This window comes from Lepus europaeus, chromosome 8, assembly GCF_033115175.1.
Source record: "Lepus europaeus isolate LE1 chromosome 8, mLepTim1.pri, whole genome shotgun sequence".
Classification (NCBI taxonomy): domain Eukaryota; kingdom Metazoa; phylum Chordata; class Mammalia; order Lagomorpha; family Leporidae; genus Lepus; species Lepus europaeus.
Window position 1 is genome coordinate 88,898,722 of NC_084834.1, and position 14,540 is coordinate 88,913,261.

The following is a 14,540-nucleotide window of genomic DNA, read 5'->3' on the forward strand; positions in this document are numbered from 1 at the left end:
CCGCTGTCTGATGAAATACCCTGAAATAGGAGCTGTGCTTGTGTCAGTTGAATGCTTGCATTTTCTGCTATTTAGCGCTGAATTGTCCATTACTTTCCACTCACCCTCTTCTCACCTCACCCCTCAGTCTGCTTTTTCTTCCTCGGGTTGGCAGTGCTGAGCTGCCACTCGGCTTGGGTGAGCAGACCAGCAGTGTCGGGACACCTGGTGGCGCCTCCCCTGCTGGGCGCTGGCTATGGCTGAGTTCAGCCACCAATGCATTTTCCTGGGCTCTTTGAGCCTGAGTGCACAAGAATCTGTCTTTGGCACTGCTTGTGTTTTTCCAGATATTTATATTATCATCCGTGTTCCCAGATATATTGGTTCTCCTTAAATTTGGGGAACCTATAAGCGTTCCATATGAGGTTATATTTTTTTAAAAAGATTATTTATGTGAATGTATCAGAGAGAGAGGAAAAGATTTTCCATCCACTGGCTCACTCCTAAACGGCCACAATGGCTCAGGCACAGGAGCCTGGAACTCCATCCGGGTCTCCCCCATGGATGGCAGGGGCCCATGGACTTGGACCATCTTCCACTGCCTTCCTGGAAGCATTAGCAGAGAGTCGGATCAGAACCAGAGCATCTGGGACTCAAACCGGCACTCTTGTGGGAGGCCAGCATTGCAAGCAGTGGCTTAACCAACTGCACCACAGTGCCAGCCCCTATGTTGTTTTTCAAATTAATGTGTCTTCTCTATTACACCGCGAGGTCTTCAGCAGACGCTGACATTCACCTGTGTAGGGAAGCACTGGGCATGTTCTCGGCTGAAGCATGAATCTGGAAGTCAGCAGACTTCTAGTTCCCGCTCTGGCCATTGCTGAGCGTTTTGCTCTTAATTCCTTTAGGTTTCAGTTTCCTTGTCTATAGTCTGTTGGGTTGGACCAGTGGTTCTCTCACCTGGCTGCCCACTGAAATTACTTGGACCACTTTTAAAAATGGGGGCAGGAGCATACCTGGGCCCTCTCCTAAATACTCTGTTTAATTGGGCGTTGGAGGGACCTGTGTGTTAGTAGTTATTTACATCTCCCTGGGTAAAACCAACCTGCAGGCAGGGTCAAGAGAGCATTAGCCGAGAGGATGCATGAAGTAAACACCAGCCCTAACATTCCATGATTGCCATTTGGTCCTTTAGACAAGATGCTAGACAAGCACTTATTTAAGATAATTGTGCACATTTTTACAGTTTTATATTTGAAGGAAAAAATATTTCATTAATTTTCAGAAATCCCATAATTTAAGGTCATGGCCACATTCCAGCCTTCTGTAAACCATGGTAACCCACAGGTGCATTAAAAGCATAACTTGTTTAAGGCAGAGTGTTACAAATGAAATATCCTAGTATCATCTGAGACTTATTGTTTTTTAAAGATTATTCATTTATTTGAATGGGAGAGAGAGAGACTGACCGACCTTCCCTCTGCTGGTTCACTCTCCAAATGGCTGCAACTGCCAGGCCTGGGCCAGACCAAGGCCAGGAACCAGGACCTCCATCCACGTCGCCCAGATGAGTGGCAGGCCCCTGAGTACTTGAGACATCATCTACTGCCTCCCAGTCACATGACCAGAAGGCTGTAGCAGAAGCGGAGTAGACAGACTAAAACTGACATTCTCATGTGGGATGCCACTGTCCCCAGCAGCAGGTTAACCTGTTGTACCACAAAGCCAGCCCCTGGGATCTAGCTTTAAAATCTTTTAGATACGATTTTTTTTTTTCCAACAAGGACAGGACTATATTGAGGTGAGCTTGCAGTGAAAATAAATAAATATTACCTTTTGCTTCCCAAAATGCCAGAGCAGGATTTTGTGAGTGCTTTTGTTTTTCTTACAAATTATCTAAAATAATGTTTATGGGTGGTCTTTTGTAAGCTGTTTCCTTCACTTGAAATTTCTGCATGTATTTCACAGCACCCTAGGTTTGAGGTGCAGTTGGCTTAACTGCCAAGCCAAATGCCACCTCTAACTTTCAATAGCAAAGCATAAATGTGCTAATCCCAACCCACTAAGCAGAAGCACCCGAAACGGCTTAGACTGAGCCACCTAAACATTCGTCAATAGGTCCTAAACAAACAGGCTCTCGCAGGGCTCATGTGATTCCTAGCCGGATCCCTTGGGTGTTCCCGCGATGGAGGGACAGCCGCAGAGCCAAAGACCTTCCTCCGGGGCGGGCCCCTCCCGTCATGGCCCCTCGCCTGCTGCAGGCGGAGGAGGCGGGCGCGGATGGCCTCCGCAGCCCAGGCAGGTTCTCCAGTGAAAAGGCAGATGGAGGGTTGGCCGTGGCTGTGAGCCACCCTGGTGACCTCCGGCCCGCTTCAGAACCATCAGTGGGCAGCTTCCCGAAGCACTCGGGACACCGTCGTGCCTTTCAGAACACCCTGACCTCTTCCCACCCTTATTTTCCAGAACCCATCCCTACTTTATCCTCCTGGCAGCGGGAGAGCGTGGACTCTGACGAGGCCCGCCTCTCCCCACAGGCCGGGCGCCTGATTCGCCAGCTGCTGGATGAAGACAGCGACCCCATGCTGTCCCCTCGCTTCTACGCCTACGGGCAGAGCAGGCAGTACCTGGATGACACGGAAGTGCCTCCTTCTCCCCCCAACTCCCATTCTTTCATGAGGTACGTTTGTCCGTGTTGCTGAAGACATGAGCCAGGATAGATAGGAATGGCGCTGATGGCTAGTAGCACCTTTTCCGAAATTCAGTTAGGCCCCGGCGCAGGGACTTGTGTGTGAAGTCCATCCTCCTGGACACTGGCCCTGTTGTACTTTCCAGTTGAACGGTGGCCCGAACCTAGTGAGTTTCCAATGGCACTGCTTTCCCAAGACGCTCTGTCAGATTTAACTCTTAGACTCACGGCAAACATTTCAGTCCCAGAGGAGTTTGGCCCACTTGCTACAGAGCTCCAGTCCCTAGACAAGTCCATCAGCTTTCTCGTACTCGAGGGGAGGGAGGCTCCCCAGCCTCTCCTCCTCCTGCCACTCCGCACTCAGCACGCCCCCAAAGCCCCCCGCAGCAGTCAGCGTCCTCTCCTGGGGAAAGTGACCCAAGCCGTGTCCCTCCCAGGCGCCGCAGCTCCTCTCTGGGCTCCTGTGAGGACGAGCAAGAGGACCTGACACCTGCCCAGCTCACACGGAGGATTCAGAGCCTGAAGAAGAAGATCCGCAAGTTTGAGGACCGCTTTGAAGAGGAGCGGAAGTACAGGGTAAGTGTCCCTCAGGCTGTCTTCGTCTCGCCTTCCCCTGCCGTGCCAGCGTCTCCCAGCTCAGAGCAGGGGTCCAAGGGAAGGAGAGCTCGCTAGGGAATCTCAGCAGCGCAATAGCAGTGGGTCAGTAAACCTTGATCAACCCCGACTGGCACCTGTCACCACTTTCCTTGCACAAGTGTATCTGTGCAGACAACTTGGAAGCTAAAGTCTGCATTTTGTAAATTTATCAGTGAGCAGGAATGGGAAAAATCATTAAATAAAATCATGTTTGGTTACACTGAATTCCCAAATGTCACCAGCTTGTTCTGCTCTCAGCCCTGCCCTTAACTTTTTCCCACAGCAGTGCCCAGAGAGCATTTTTCATAGTGGCTGTAGCACGGACCATCCCCTGGTCCTCTGTTTTCTACTCTTGTTGGCTTTATGAGTTTAATCCACAACTGATGAAAGGCAGTACAAGGCCTCCCAGAAGTCCATGATCTTAAAGATGTAGCATTTTGTCTCTGATGTATACTTGGAGAGCATTAAAAAAAAAAAAAAAAAAAAAAAGGATGATGGAATTACACTTGCAAAGTTCACTCTGACTCCTGGTGGAGCTCCACTTTCCCTTCCTGTTTGACATAAAAGTGATCATCAAGTGGTCCAGTGCACTCACCGTGGATTCCTCTCCGCAGCCCTCCCACAGCGACAAGGCAGCCAACCCGGAGGTTCTGAAATGGACAAATGACCTTGCCAAATTCCGGAAACAGCTTAAAGGTGGGTGAATTTCTGGAGCTGAGGAGAAGTGGTCACAACAGACCCAGTTCAGGTCCCACCACCACCCCCTGTGCTGGGTGCCACTGCTTGGGTACCCTGGGTTCCTGCAGGATGCCTCCCCAAATCGTCTCATGGGCTCAGGAGGCACAGCACCATGGGCTCAGCTACACTGCAAATTCTCCTGCACTTCTTCATTGCCCGAAATCACTAACAAAAGGAGAGGAGGGTTTCAAGCCAATGCTTCCGTGTAGCTGGAGCACCTGTTTAATCCCAGGCTCCATTTGCTGTGGGGTTAGAAGACACACAGACATGGAGATACATCTGGAAAGGGTTAGGCCCCTGTCCCTCAGAGAACTTGCTGTCTTAAAGACACAGAGTCCTAGAAACCTCTACATAGAATACAAAGAGAAAGTGATTTCACCAGGAGGGACGTGTTGGCCGGCAGTTGGGCCAATTGATACCTTTGAACAGGACATGTAGAACAGCATCGGCCACATTCTGGGAACACCCAGGCTGATGTGGTAGAATCGTAGGTGTTATCGATACAACTTTCTCAGGAATATGGGCTAGGCAAACGTTCCAGGCCATCCAGGAAGACATTCAGATGGTCCCAGGGATTTCCACTGATATCATAGTTAGATCCTCTCTGGGAGAAGAAAAAAAAAAAAAAAAGACCTACCTAAGAGATATTGTCACCACTGAAAACCGAGTTGGGCCCAGCAGGTGACAGTTCTCAGCCCTATCCCCAAATCTTCTCAACTAGAGTCAAAACTAAAGATCTCTGAAGAGGCCCTGGCCCCCCGCACGCGGCAGCGAAGCAACACGCTCCCCAAGAGCTTCGGGTCCCAGCTCGAGCGAGAAGACGGGAAGAAGCCAGAGCTGGTAGAGAAAGCGGTCAGGCCGAGCGTGGAAGTCACTCTGGAATCCATCCAGAGGAAGCTCCAGGAGAAGCGGGCGGAGGCCGGCCGCCCTGAGGACATCAAGGTGGGTGCTCCTGTGAGGCGCAGGGCCACGGCAGTCAGCATGGTGGCGCGTGGGGTGCACCACAGAGACCGCGATGGGGAGCGTGGCGCCTTCTGCACCATGTATACATGCGTGCCTGGGGGCAGACAGAACCACTCCTGAGCATTTCGATCTGGGCACTTTGGGCTTTGCTACAGATGGCAAGCAGAGAACTCTACCGTGAACCTTGTAGAGTGAGCTTGTTTAGGTGAATGGCTGCTTTGGTGATGCTCTGGAATAGAAGGTTCTAGACCTTCGGGGCCTGGTTCGTTAAGCTAAGCCCATGTGCCTCCCAGCCCTGCTTACTGCAGTGGTCACCTTGCCTTTGCCACTCCCAGAGGGTCACAGGGAGCTGCTGGTGAGGCTGGGCCGTGTCCCCAGCGAGGGGTCTGGACTGGCTCGCTCCTGAGTGAGCTTAGCTAGGGCTGGCGAGAGCTGCTGCCCCAGGATTCTTCTTCACCTTGCTGGAATGCTCACAGAGGCTTTTCCCCTATGTTTGCACAGGATATGACCAAAGAACAGATTGCTAACGAGAAAGTGGCCCTGCAGAAAGCCCTCTTACATTATGAGAGCATCCACGGGCGGCCGGTATGTAACGTCCTCAGTTCTGGGGGTGGGGGCAACTCCCTGGCTTTGGGAAGGGATCTTTTGTGTTCAGCATCTTGTAGAGGGGTTTGCTCATGTCTGCTCCCTTCACTTTTTGAATAAGGGGAGTTACTGTCTGTTTACACCGTTACTAAGCTTTGTGAAGGCTTCGCCCAAGAGTGTGCCATTATCTAGGAGGCATTGAACTTAACCAAGGTCCAACAGAGGTTATTCTGCAGGTCACCGTTAGTCGCTTCCAGAGGCAGAGCCCCGGAGGGAGGAGGCTCACCTGGCCCATGAACTCATCCATAAAATGCAGGTGGTAAGCTACAGTGGTCTGCTCCCACGTCCTCTCTCTCTGCAGTATCGCTGCAAACAGTATTTGTCTAGAAAGCAGTTGCAGCTGCCATTCAGAATCGAAAGTGTAAGGAATGTAATGCACGCCTCTGCTTTTCCTGATGTCGGGAAGCGGATGGATGGCTGGTGCTCCAGCGAGCGTCTATTGAACGTCTGCTGGTAGCTGCGGGGGAGACGGGCCTGATGGGCTGTCACTCTTGTTTAGGAGGAATCTGTAATCAGACGTCCTCTCGTCGCTTACTCTTAATTTCCTCTGTTCAGAATATCTGTCAAGAACTCAGTGAAACATTCTTTTTTGTTTATTTATTTTCATTGACTTGAAAGACCAAGCAACAGAGAAAGACAGGAGGAGAGAGCGAGCAAACAAACAAGAGAGTTCAGACTTCCATCTGCTCTTCCACTACCCAAATGCTTGCGACAGCAAGGGCTGGACCAGGCCAAACCCAGGAGTCAGGAAGTCCATGCAGGCCTTCCATAGGAGTGGCAGGAACCAAGCAATCAAGCCATCAAGCACTGCCTCCCAGGATATTAGCGGGAAGCTGGATTGGAAGCAGCTGAGACTGGTGCACCCAAGTAGTGGCTTAACCAGCTGTGCCACAACACCTGCCCAGCAAATTCTGTTTTTTAAAAAAAAATTTATTTATTAGACAGGCAGAGTTACAGAGAGAGAGGGGAAGACACACACACACACACACACACAGAGAGAGAGAGAGAGAGAGAGAGAGAGAGAGAGAGAGAATTCTCACTGCTGGTTCATTCCCCAAATGGCTACAACAGCCAGGTTTGGGCCAGGCCAAAGGCAGGAGCCTGGAACTCCATCTGGGTCTCCTACACGGGTGGCAGGGGCTCAAACACTTGGGCCATCTTCCACTATTTTTTCCCAGGCATATTAGCAAGGAGCTGGATCAGAAGCAGAGCAGCTGGGACTCCAACTGGTGTTCATAAGGGATGCCAGTATCCCAGGTGGCAGTTAACCCACTGCACCACAATGCCAGCCCCTGAAACAAGTTCTTAAAAGCAGACATAGGAAGGATGAAGTTTATGTTCACAGATGGACTTTTATATAGGCAAAAAGCTGAGGGCTCTTTTTTTAGCCTCAGCCATAACTAGAAAATGAATATGGCCTTTTCCTCTAACATTTACTCTTTCTAAATGAAGATGCTTGCAGAATGCTTCAGCACACTCTAGATCGTGAGGGCAACAGTTTTGGGCACAAGACATGACACAAACCTGTGCCCAGCAGCTTTCTGTGGAGTGAGTCTTCCATTGCACTGGTTCTGAATTTAACAAGTTTAATTTATTCATTAATTTGAAAGGTAGCAACAGGGGGAGAGAAAGAGATCTCTCCTATCTGTTGGTTCACTCCCCAGTGGCCGTGGCTGGGCCAGACTAAAGCCAGGAGCCAGGAGCTCCATCTGGGCCTGCCAGGTAGGTGCAGGGTCCAGAGTACTTGAACCATTAGCAAGGCTATGGATCGGAAGCAGGCAGGACTCAAACTAGTACTCCGATATGGGATACTGGCATCACAGGTGGCAGCTTAACCCACCGCACCACACAACCCCAGCCCCTGGTTAAATTGTTTTTCAAATGTTCCTGCTGCTACTACTGATTAGTTTTGCTGGTCTAGCCCTGTAGTGGAAAAATACTGACTCTCTGGGATGACATTCATGTTTCTGCCAAGTTTTGTCTCAGATTTGCAAAGGCACTGAACCAAACAGTAAATGCTCTGGTGCTCAAATATGTTGTGCAACTTTGTCCGTCTCTCCTGGAGGGCTCAGAAGCTGCAGAGGCAGAGCTGACCTCCTTTGCACAGAGAGAATCCCCATCACGCTTGCACACTGAGAACCCTGTGGACCTGCTCAGGGCCCTGGGGCAGGAGGAAGCGGGAGTCATGTGTTCTTCTTAACATCCCTTCTTTTCATCATATGGATTTGGGCTGTGGCTTTGATAGGCTCGTTTAAGGACTCCCTTGCCCAAGAACATACAGCTGCCCTGAAGAGAGAGACTTAACCTGCAGCCAGTTGAGTTGGTTGCTCGCAGTTGGGCAGATTGTCTCATTCTGCAAGACAGATGGTAGGCAGCCGTTGTGAGCCTTAGAATCGGCACACCTGGATCAGAACTCAGCCCAGGGGTGGGCAATACTTGACACATGGGTGAGCCGGATTGAGTTTCTGGCTCTTATATTCAGCCTTGGCCAATTCTAGCTTTAGTGCAGGCATTTAGTGTGTGAACCAGTAGAAGGAAGGTCTCCTCCTTTCTCTGTCACGCTTTCAAATAAATAATAAATAAATAAAATTTCAAAGAGAAAGATGCTGCTTGGGCTACCCTTATCCCCATAATGGTACCCCTGGAATCCAGTCCTGGCTCCGATCCTCATTCCAAAGTGCACCCTGAGAGGAAGCAGGTGACAGCTCAAGTGTGTAGGTCACTGCCACTCACATGGGAGTCCCGGGTTTGAGTTCCCAGCTCCTGGCCTTGGCCTGTCCCAGCCCTGGCTGTTGAGGCATTTTAGGAGTGAACCAACAGACATGAGACCCCTGGCTGGCTGGCTGGCTGTGTCTCCCAAATAAATGAGACAGCAAAATCCATAGAAAGAGCCCAGCCCCACCAAGATTAGCTCTGTGGCATCTGGCTACTTAGGGCATCGCCGTGTTTTGTTGCTGTGATAGATCGCTGTCATGGTTGTCATGGAGATGCAGTGTCATTGCAGACACACACAGAGGCGTTTCTGCATCCAAGTATGTATTTACGTGTAGGATGTCTGGCACTGAGGGAGCCGGGCAGGGCGGCGTGGGGGGCTGCCCAGAAGATGATAGCTTTCCCTTTTGCTACAATTACGCGTTCTCTCTGCAGCTGGCCTCTGGTTGAATGATAAATCAGGAGAAAGCACGCACGTTTGCCATGAACACGAAATGTTAGGTGCTGCCCTGCCTTAGTATTCCCTTGTCTTTCATCATCTGTCCAGGTGGGACTAGACCATGGCGTCTGCCGGGGCAGGGAGCAAATGCTCTAGGAAATCTGAGTTTCTCTTCTTTCTGCTCCGAGGCCAGACTCTGCCTCTCGCTGGGACATGATCCTCCTCCAACCCCAGGAAAAGCAGAGTTCCTTTGCTGTCTGGCCAGTCGGAAAATCAGAGAGCAAATTTTTAATTCACAGACCTGTGGTGCTACCCTGGCCAGCCCTGAGGCAAGAGTATTCTTAGAAAAGAAACACGAGCACTTTGAGAGCTCAACTCTCACTCCCAGCCTCAATGCTCTTCCCAAAGCAGGGCCTCAAAACTTGAGTTTCTGCAGATGGATGGTAAAAGATGCTACCTAACCCAGGCCAGCATGGTGGGTCATACACTGCTTAGCAAAGCTGTCTGCAGACTGACATGTGTGTGAACACCCAAAACACTCATTTACACGTGGAAACATATTCCTTTAAAAAAAAGATTTCTTTATTTATTTGAAAGGCAGAATGACGGGTGAGGGGGGAGATCTTCTATCTTCTGGTTTACTCCCCAAATGGCTAGGGCTGGGCCAGGCTGAAGCCAAGATCCTGGAACTCCATCCGGGTCTCCCATGTGGGTGCAGGGGCCCAAGCTCCTGGGACATTGCCTGCTGCTTTCCCAGGGGCATTATCAGGGAGCCAGATCCAAAGTGGTGCAGCCGGGACTCGAACCTGCACTTGTATGTGGGATGCCATCATTTCAGGCATCGGCTTACCCCGCTGCTCCACAATGCCGCCCCCATAATTCCCTTTTCATTTCTATCAGTATGTGTTCTTTCTAACACCTAAGCATCTCAGGAAGGCTGTGTCACAGAAGTGCAGTGAGGAATTGCCGCTCTCCAAGACACCTTCTGAATCCTCTCCTCCTCTGACAGCCAGTGCAAAGCAGCCAAAACAGCCATGCGATTGGAGCCACTGGGCTCTTGTGTCTCCGCCTCATGGTGTACTTTAACCTCGTGCTCCCAAACCTGGGTGACTGACAGGCACTGAGCATAGCTCGGGTCACACTGCAATGCAAATGTCCAAGCCAGGCAGCCACACTCTGCCTTTGTTCAAAGTTGTGAATTTTCTGATCTGTGCACAGACAGTTTACTGTGATAGGAAGAAGAGAGAGTGACCATTTTCCAGGTGAATGGGCTAAGCCTGCAACAGTTGTTGGAATCATCTCATTTGGTCCTCTGCTAGCAGCTTTAGGGCTCACACAAAGCCAAACCTCTTTGTTTTGCTTGCGAGATTGGGAGGCAGCATAGCTTCTCATCTGTCCGCAGCCTGATTTTGCAGGCTTTTAGTGGCTGCTCAGGAGCAGAGAGTTCTGTAAGCTCCATCTGAGCACAGACCTCAGCCTGGATGGCAAGATGCTTCCTATCAGGGAGAGCTGACCCAGCTGCCTCAGCTCCTTGTGTTGGGATCCTGCCTCACTCCACTTCCTGCTTATTTGTGAATGAGAAGAATCCAAACTGAAGGGCAGTCAGCCTGGGTTCTTTTTTTTGTTTGTTTGTTTGTTTGTTTTGACAGGCAGAGTGGACAGTGAGAGAGAAAGACAGAGAGAAAGGTCTTCCTTTGCCGTTGGTTCACCCTCCAATGGCCGCCATGGCCGGCGCACCGCGCTGATCCGAAGCCAGGAGCCAGGTGCTTATCCTGGTCTCCCATGGGGTGCAGGGCCCAAGCACTTGGGCCATCCTCCATTGCACTCCTGGGCCATAGCAGAGAGCTGGCCTGGAAGAGGGGCAACAGGGACAGAATCCGGCGCCCCAACCAGGACTAGAACCCAGTGTGCTGGCGCCGCTAGGCGGAAGATTAGCCTGTTGAGCCGTGGCGCCGGCCAGCCTGGGTTCTTGACCTGTCTCTGTTGCCTTGAGCATCACAGGCTGTGGCTTAACCTGCTGTGCCACATGTGGGCTCCTCAGATTTTGTAGCTGTTGTTGTTTTGCTAAAATAACTTCTGAGTCTCTTTCCAGTTTTGAAGTCATTTTTGGTGAGATACCAATTTTAAACCTACTGTCAGTATGGTAGATAGCGGAGGCAAGACCATCCCCATTTCATATTGTGTAGAAATACAAGGTTAGCATTATCACTAATGACAGGAAGTAAACTAGCAAAAGGCTCTGCGTGATGGCAGTATCCTGCTCTGGTTTGTAGGTTTCTCCCAAGTGCACTTCCTGTTGGCCACTTGGAGCAAGGCAAATACCGGAGTCCACAAAAGCTAATCCATTTATGCATAATCCAAAGTAATCTTTGCATCTGGAGCCCCTGAAGAGAAATGGGCACAGCTACTACTGTTTGCCCTTCCCAGCCTCTGACACTCTGGCCCTCTCACCTGCGGAACGGGAGCAGCGTGCAAAAAACAAACGCTAACCCGAAACAGATACTTCATCCTGTTCCCCGTCTCACTCACCAGAGGCAGAGCAGCCAGACCTGTGAACCAGGCAGACACATTTCTGTTTGAAATATGTAATTCATTCATTTTTTAAAAGATTTGTGGAGCAATTCCATTATGTCAGGCACTGACGTAGTTCCTAAGGATACAAAACATAAAGTCGTATTCCCGAGTGGCTACCATGTAATAGCGGGGACAGTGTTACTGTAGACTGTCAAGTGTTTGTGAAATTACAGGCTGGGGAGGTGGCACAGAGAGGAGGAGGAGGAAGGCGCCCAGCATGGGCTGGAGGGGGAGTTCTGGAAGGCAGTGGCACAGGGAGGGGGCTCCTGCTCTGGAGCTTGCCCAAGAAGCAAGGGGCACAGAGGCAATTAGACAAGGAGCCAGGAGATGGCCTGGTTTATTCCTGGAACTTAAGGGCTGACGGGGAGAAGACAAGCAGCAGATGGTTGGGGCATTTTGGATATCAGAGCAGGCCAGATTCCTCCCCACTGCCTGGAGACCCAACCCTTTACCATTTCTGAGCCCGGTGCCAGGTTCTGGGAATACAGGGATGAATCAATCCACGCATTCTCTCAGCAAATGTCCCTTGAATATGTCCTGTTTACCAGAGTCTTGTTTGCAAAAACACAGCAGCGTCATGGGCGAGAAAGACCCGTGAGTATACCGCTACTGACGGCAGGACTGCATAATGAGGGTTATAACAGGAATGCATGTTTTCTTCTCCTGGACCCAAAAAACAGTCAGAACCTGGAGTTCTGTGCATGCCCTAAGAAGGCGCATAGCTTTGATTTAGAGCAAATGGTGCTAAAATGGGGGTGGGGTGGGAGGGCACAGTTTCCACTGATGAGCCACTGAAGGAGATATTTTCAATGTTTCTTGAATGAATAATATTATCAGTCGAAATAAGTGATCTATGGCTAGTAAGACTGAAGTTGCATCATCTGTATTTTTGCTGGGACTGCAAGGATCCAGAGAGAGCCTTGCGCGGAGAGCTGGCGGCGGGACTGCCAGGAGCAGGCTGCTCAGCCATCCTGTTCTTGCTTTGCAGGTAACGAAGAGTGAACGACAGGTCATGAAGCCCCTGTATGACAGGTACCGGCTGGTCAAGCAGATCCTGTCCCGGGCCAGCGCCGTGCCCATCATTGTGAGTGTGCTACCTTCCGTGGTTGGTACAGTGCCTTTCTTTCTGCTTGAATGAGCCCTGGATACGTTAATAGGTGCCTGACCTCCTCTCAGTAGACTAGGCGCTCACCGTTGAGCCGACCCTTGCTGTCCAGGGCTCGTAGCTTGAGGAGTGAGGCTTTATCAAAGACTTCCGAGGCTCCTCTTGTCCAAACTGAGCAAGTCTGAAGCAGTGAGCTTTGGACAGGATTTTTCCCCCGCTTTAGGGCAGGGGTGGGAAAAATCCAGCCCGCTGGCCCTATAAGGCCTCCAGAAATCATTGGGTCTGGCCCTGCCAAGGCAACTGCAGGCAGGACTCGATTCAATAACTGTACAGCAGGCTGATTTTTCAGTTGATAATGTTGTATGGCCCACGGAGGATGTCGTAAACATCCACATGGCCCTCGGCAGGGAAAAGCTTCCCACCCCTGCTTTAGGGGGACACGCTTTGGCCATGCCTTCCCTTGGGGCGTGTGTTGGGCTGATGCCTTGCCTCTCTGTCCCTAGGGTGCCTCACTCCCTTGGGAGTCACAGCTGGGGACACATCCTGTAAGGGACTCAGAGAGAGGCCCCTCCTCTTGGCATGGGGAGAAAGGAGGAGCAGAAGAAAGGGAGGGAGGCTGAGGATGGCGGCATTGCCCTTGCAGGGCCCTGCCCTTGCACTTGGCTCCTTGTGGGCCCATTAAGACAAGGGAGGGCTGCTCAGGCATGGGACAACCTTTGGGGCCCTGGCCAGCCTGCCCCCGCCCTGGGCCCAGCCTTGGAGTTCCTACCCCAGCTGGTGGCTGGGGTGGGGTGCCTGGCCTTCTCTGGAGGCTCACTGTGCCCCTGTGTTCCTCCCCTGTGCTGCCTTTTTGGCTTTGGGGTCAGCAGCCGCCCCCTGGCTTTGAAGAAGCTGTTGGAATGCATGTTTGTGTTAGCTTCTGCTCTTACCTCACCCTGCCTGAAACTGCTGGGCCTGGGGTACGCTCCTCACAGTTCTCTTACCAGCATGCTAGCTTTCATGAGTGAGAGACGTTCCAGAGACCTCAGACAGGTGTACTGCAAGAAAGCGGCTCTTGTGGCAGCTGCCCATGGCATGAATGAAGCTGACCAATCCAAGGATTCCCGTTAAGGGATCTTTCATTGTCTGCTGAGGAGCCCCTTAGGGTGCTTGCACGGGGTGAATGAACAGCCAGGCAGTCAGATGTCACTTAGGGAGTGCACCTGACGCTCCTTGGTCTATTACCGGTCAGGTGTTCCAGTCGTTACAGTCCAGGGAGGAGAGCAGGTGAGGAGGCAGGTGTCTCCCCTTGGGACCTCTGGGTGCATGGTCAGCATCCTCACATGCTGGCCCAAGTGGCAGTTTGGAAAAGAATTGCTGTGGTGGTCGCAGGTGTCCCGGGAGTGCCTGGCTGGGAGGGGCTTAGGGCACAGTTAGCAGCTGGTGAGAGTGCTGAGGCCAAGGGAAGGGCTTCCTGATGTAACCTGCTTGTCAACACCTGTCGCAGGGGTCCCCCTCCAGCAGGCGGAGAAGCCCTTCGCTGCAGCCAATTATCGAGGGCGAAACGGCTTCCTTCTTCAAGGAGATAAAGGTGAAGACACAGCTGCCCACCGATTGCTAAATCTGCCTCCCCCTCCCTCCTCCCTCCCCTCCCCACCGCCCCTCTGTGATTGCAAAGGGTTGTGATTGGGCTCTTTGGTGAGGGCTTCCGGGAGCACTCCCCACAAATCAGAAGCTCCGTATAACCAGCTCTGAACTGTCCTCTTCTCTCTGTGTGACAGACTCCGGGGTGTCTGAGGCTCACGCTCTCTCTTCATTGCTTGTTGTTTGGTTTGTTTTTACTTTAATTTTGTCTTGTCTTCCATCATAGTTTTGTTTGTTTATGTTTTTGTTTTGTTCTGTTTTGTTTTCCCTATTAGAAATGAATTTTCTATATCCCAAAATCTTAATTTAGCTCATTGGGCCAACTTTTCTTTTTGCAATTTCATATGCTGAATCTAGAAAACTCAAATTAGCAAAGGCTCTGTACAACCCAGGGTGAAAGATGGTCACTTTATAGACAGATACCTTAGTTGGCTGATGGA

The 14,540-nt window shown here is 51.1% G+C and overlaps 1 protein-coding gene across 5 annotated transcripts in view; it reads left to right on the top strand.

The window, feature by feature from the left end:
- Positions 1-14,540, top strand: part of FAM13A (family with sequence similarity 13 member A) — a 359,592-nt gene that overhangs the window by 335,288 nt on the left and 9,764 nt on the right. For 4 of the 5 annotated variants that reach the window (XM_062199865.1, XM_062199863.1, XM_062199867.1 and 1 more), the window contains 7 exons: positions 2,443-2,656; positions 3,103-3,241; positions 3,916-3,997; positions 4,761-4,981; positions 5,504-5,587; positions 12,361-12,456; positions 13,964-14,047. In XM_062199865.1, the coding sequence (XP_062055849.1) occupies positions 2,443-2,656; positions 3,103-3,241; positions 3,916-3,997; positions 4,761-4,981; positions 5,504-5,587; positions 12,361-12,456; positions 13,964-14,047 (920 nt within the window). The remainder of the gene's footprint in view (positions 1-2,442; positions 2,657-3,102; positions 3,242-3,915; positions 3,998-4,760; positions 4,982-5,503; positions 5,588-12,360; positions 12,457-13,963; positions 14,048-14,540) is intronic. The other variant, XM_062199866.1, reaches the window with a different exon arrangement.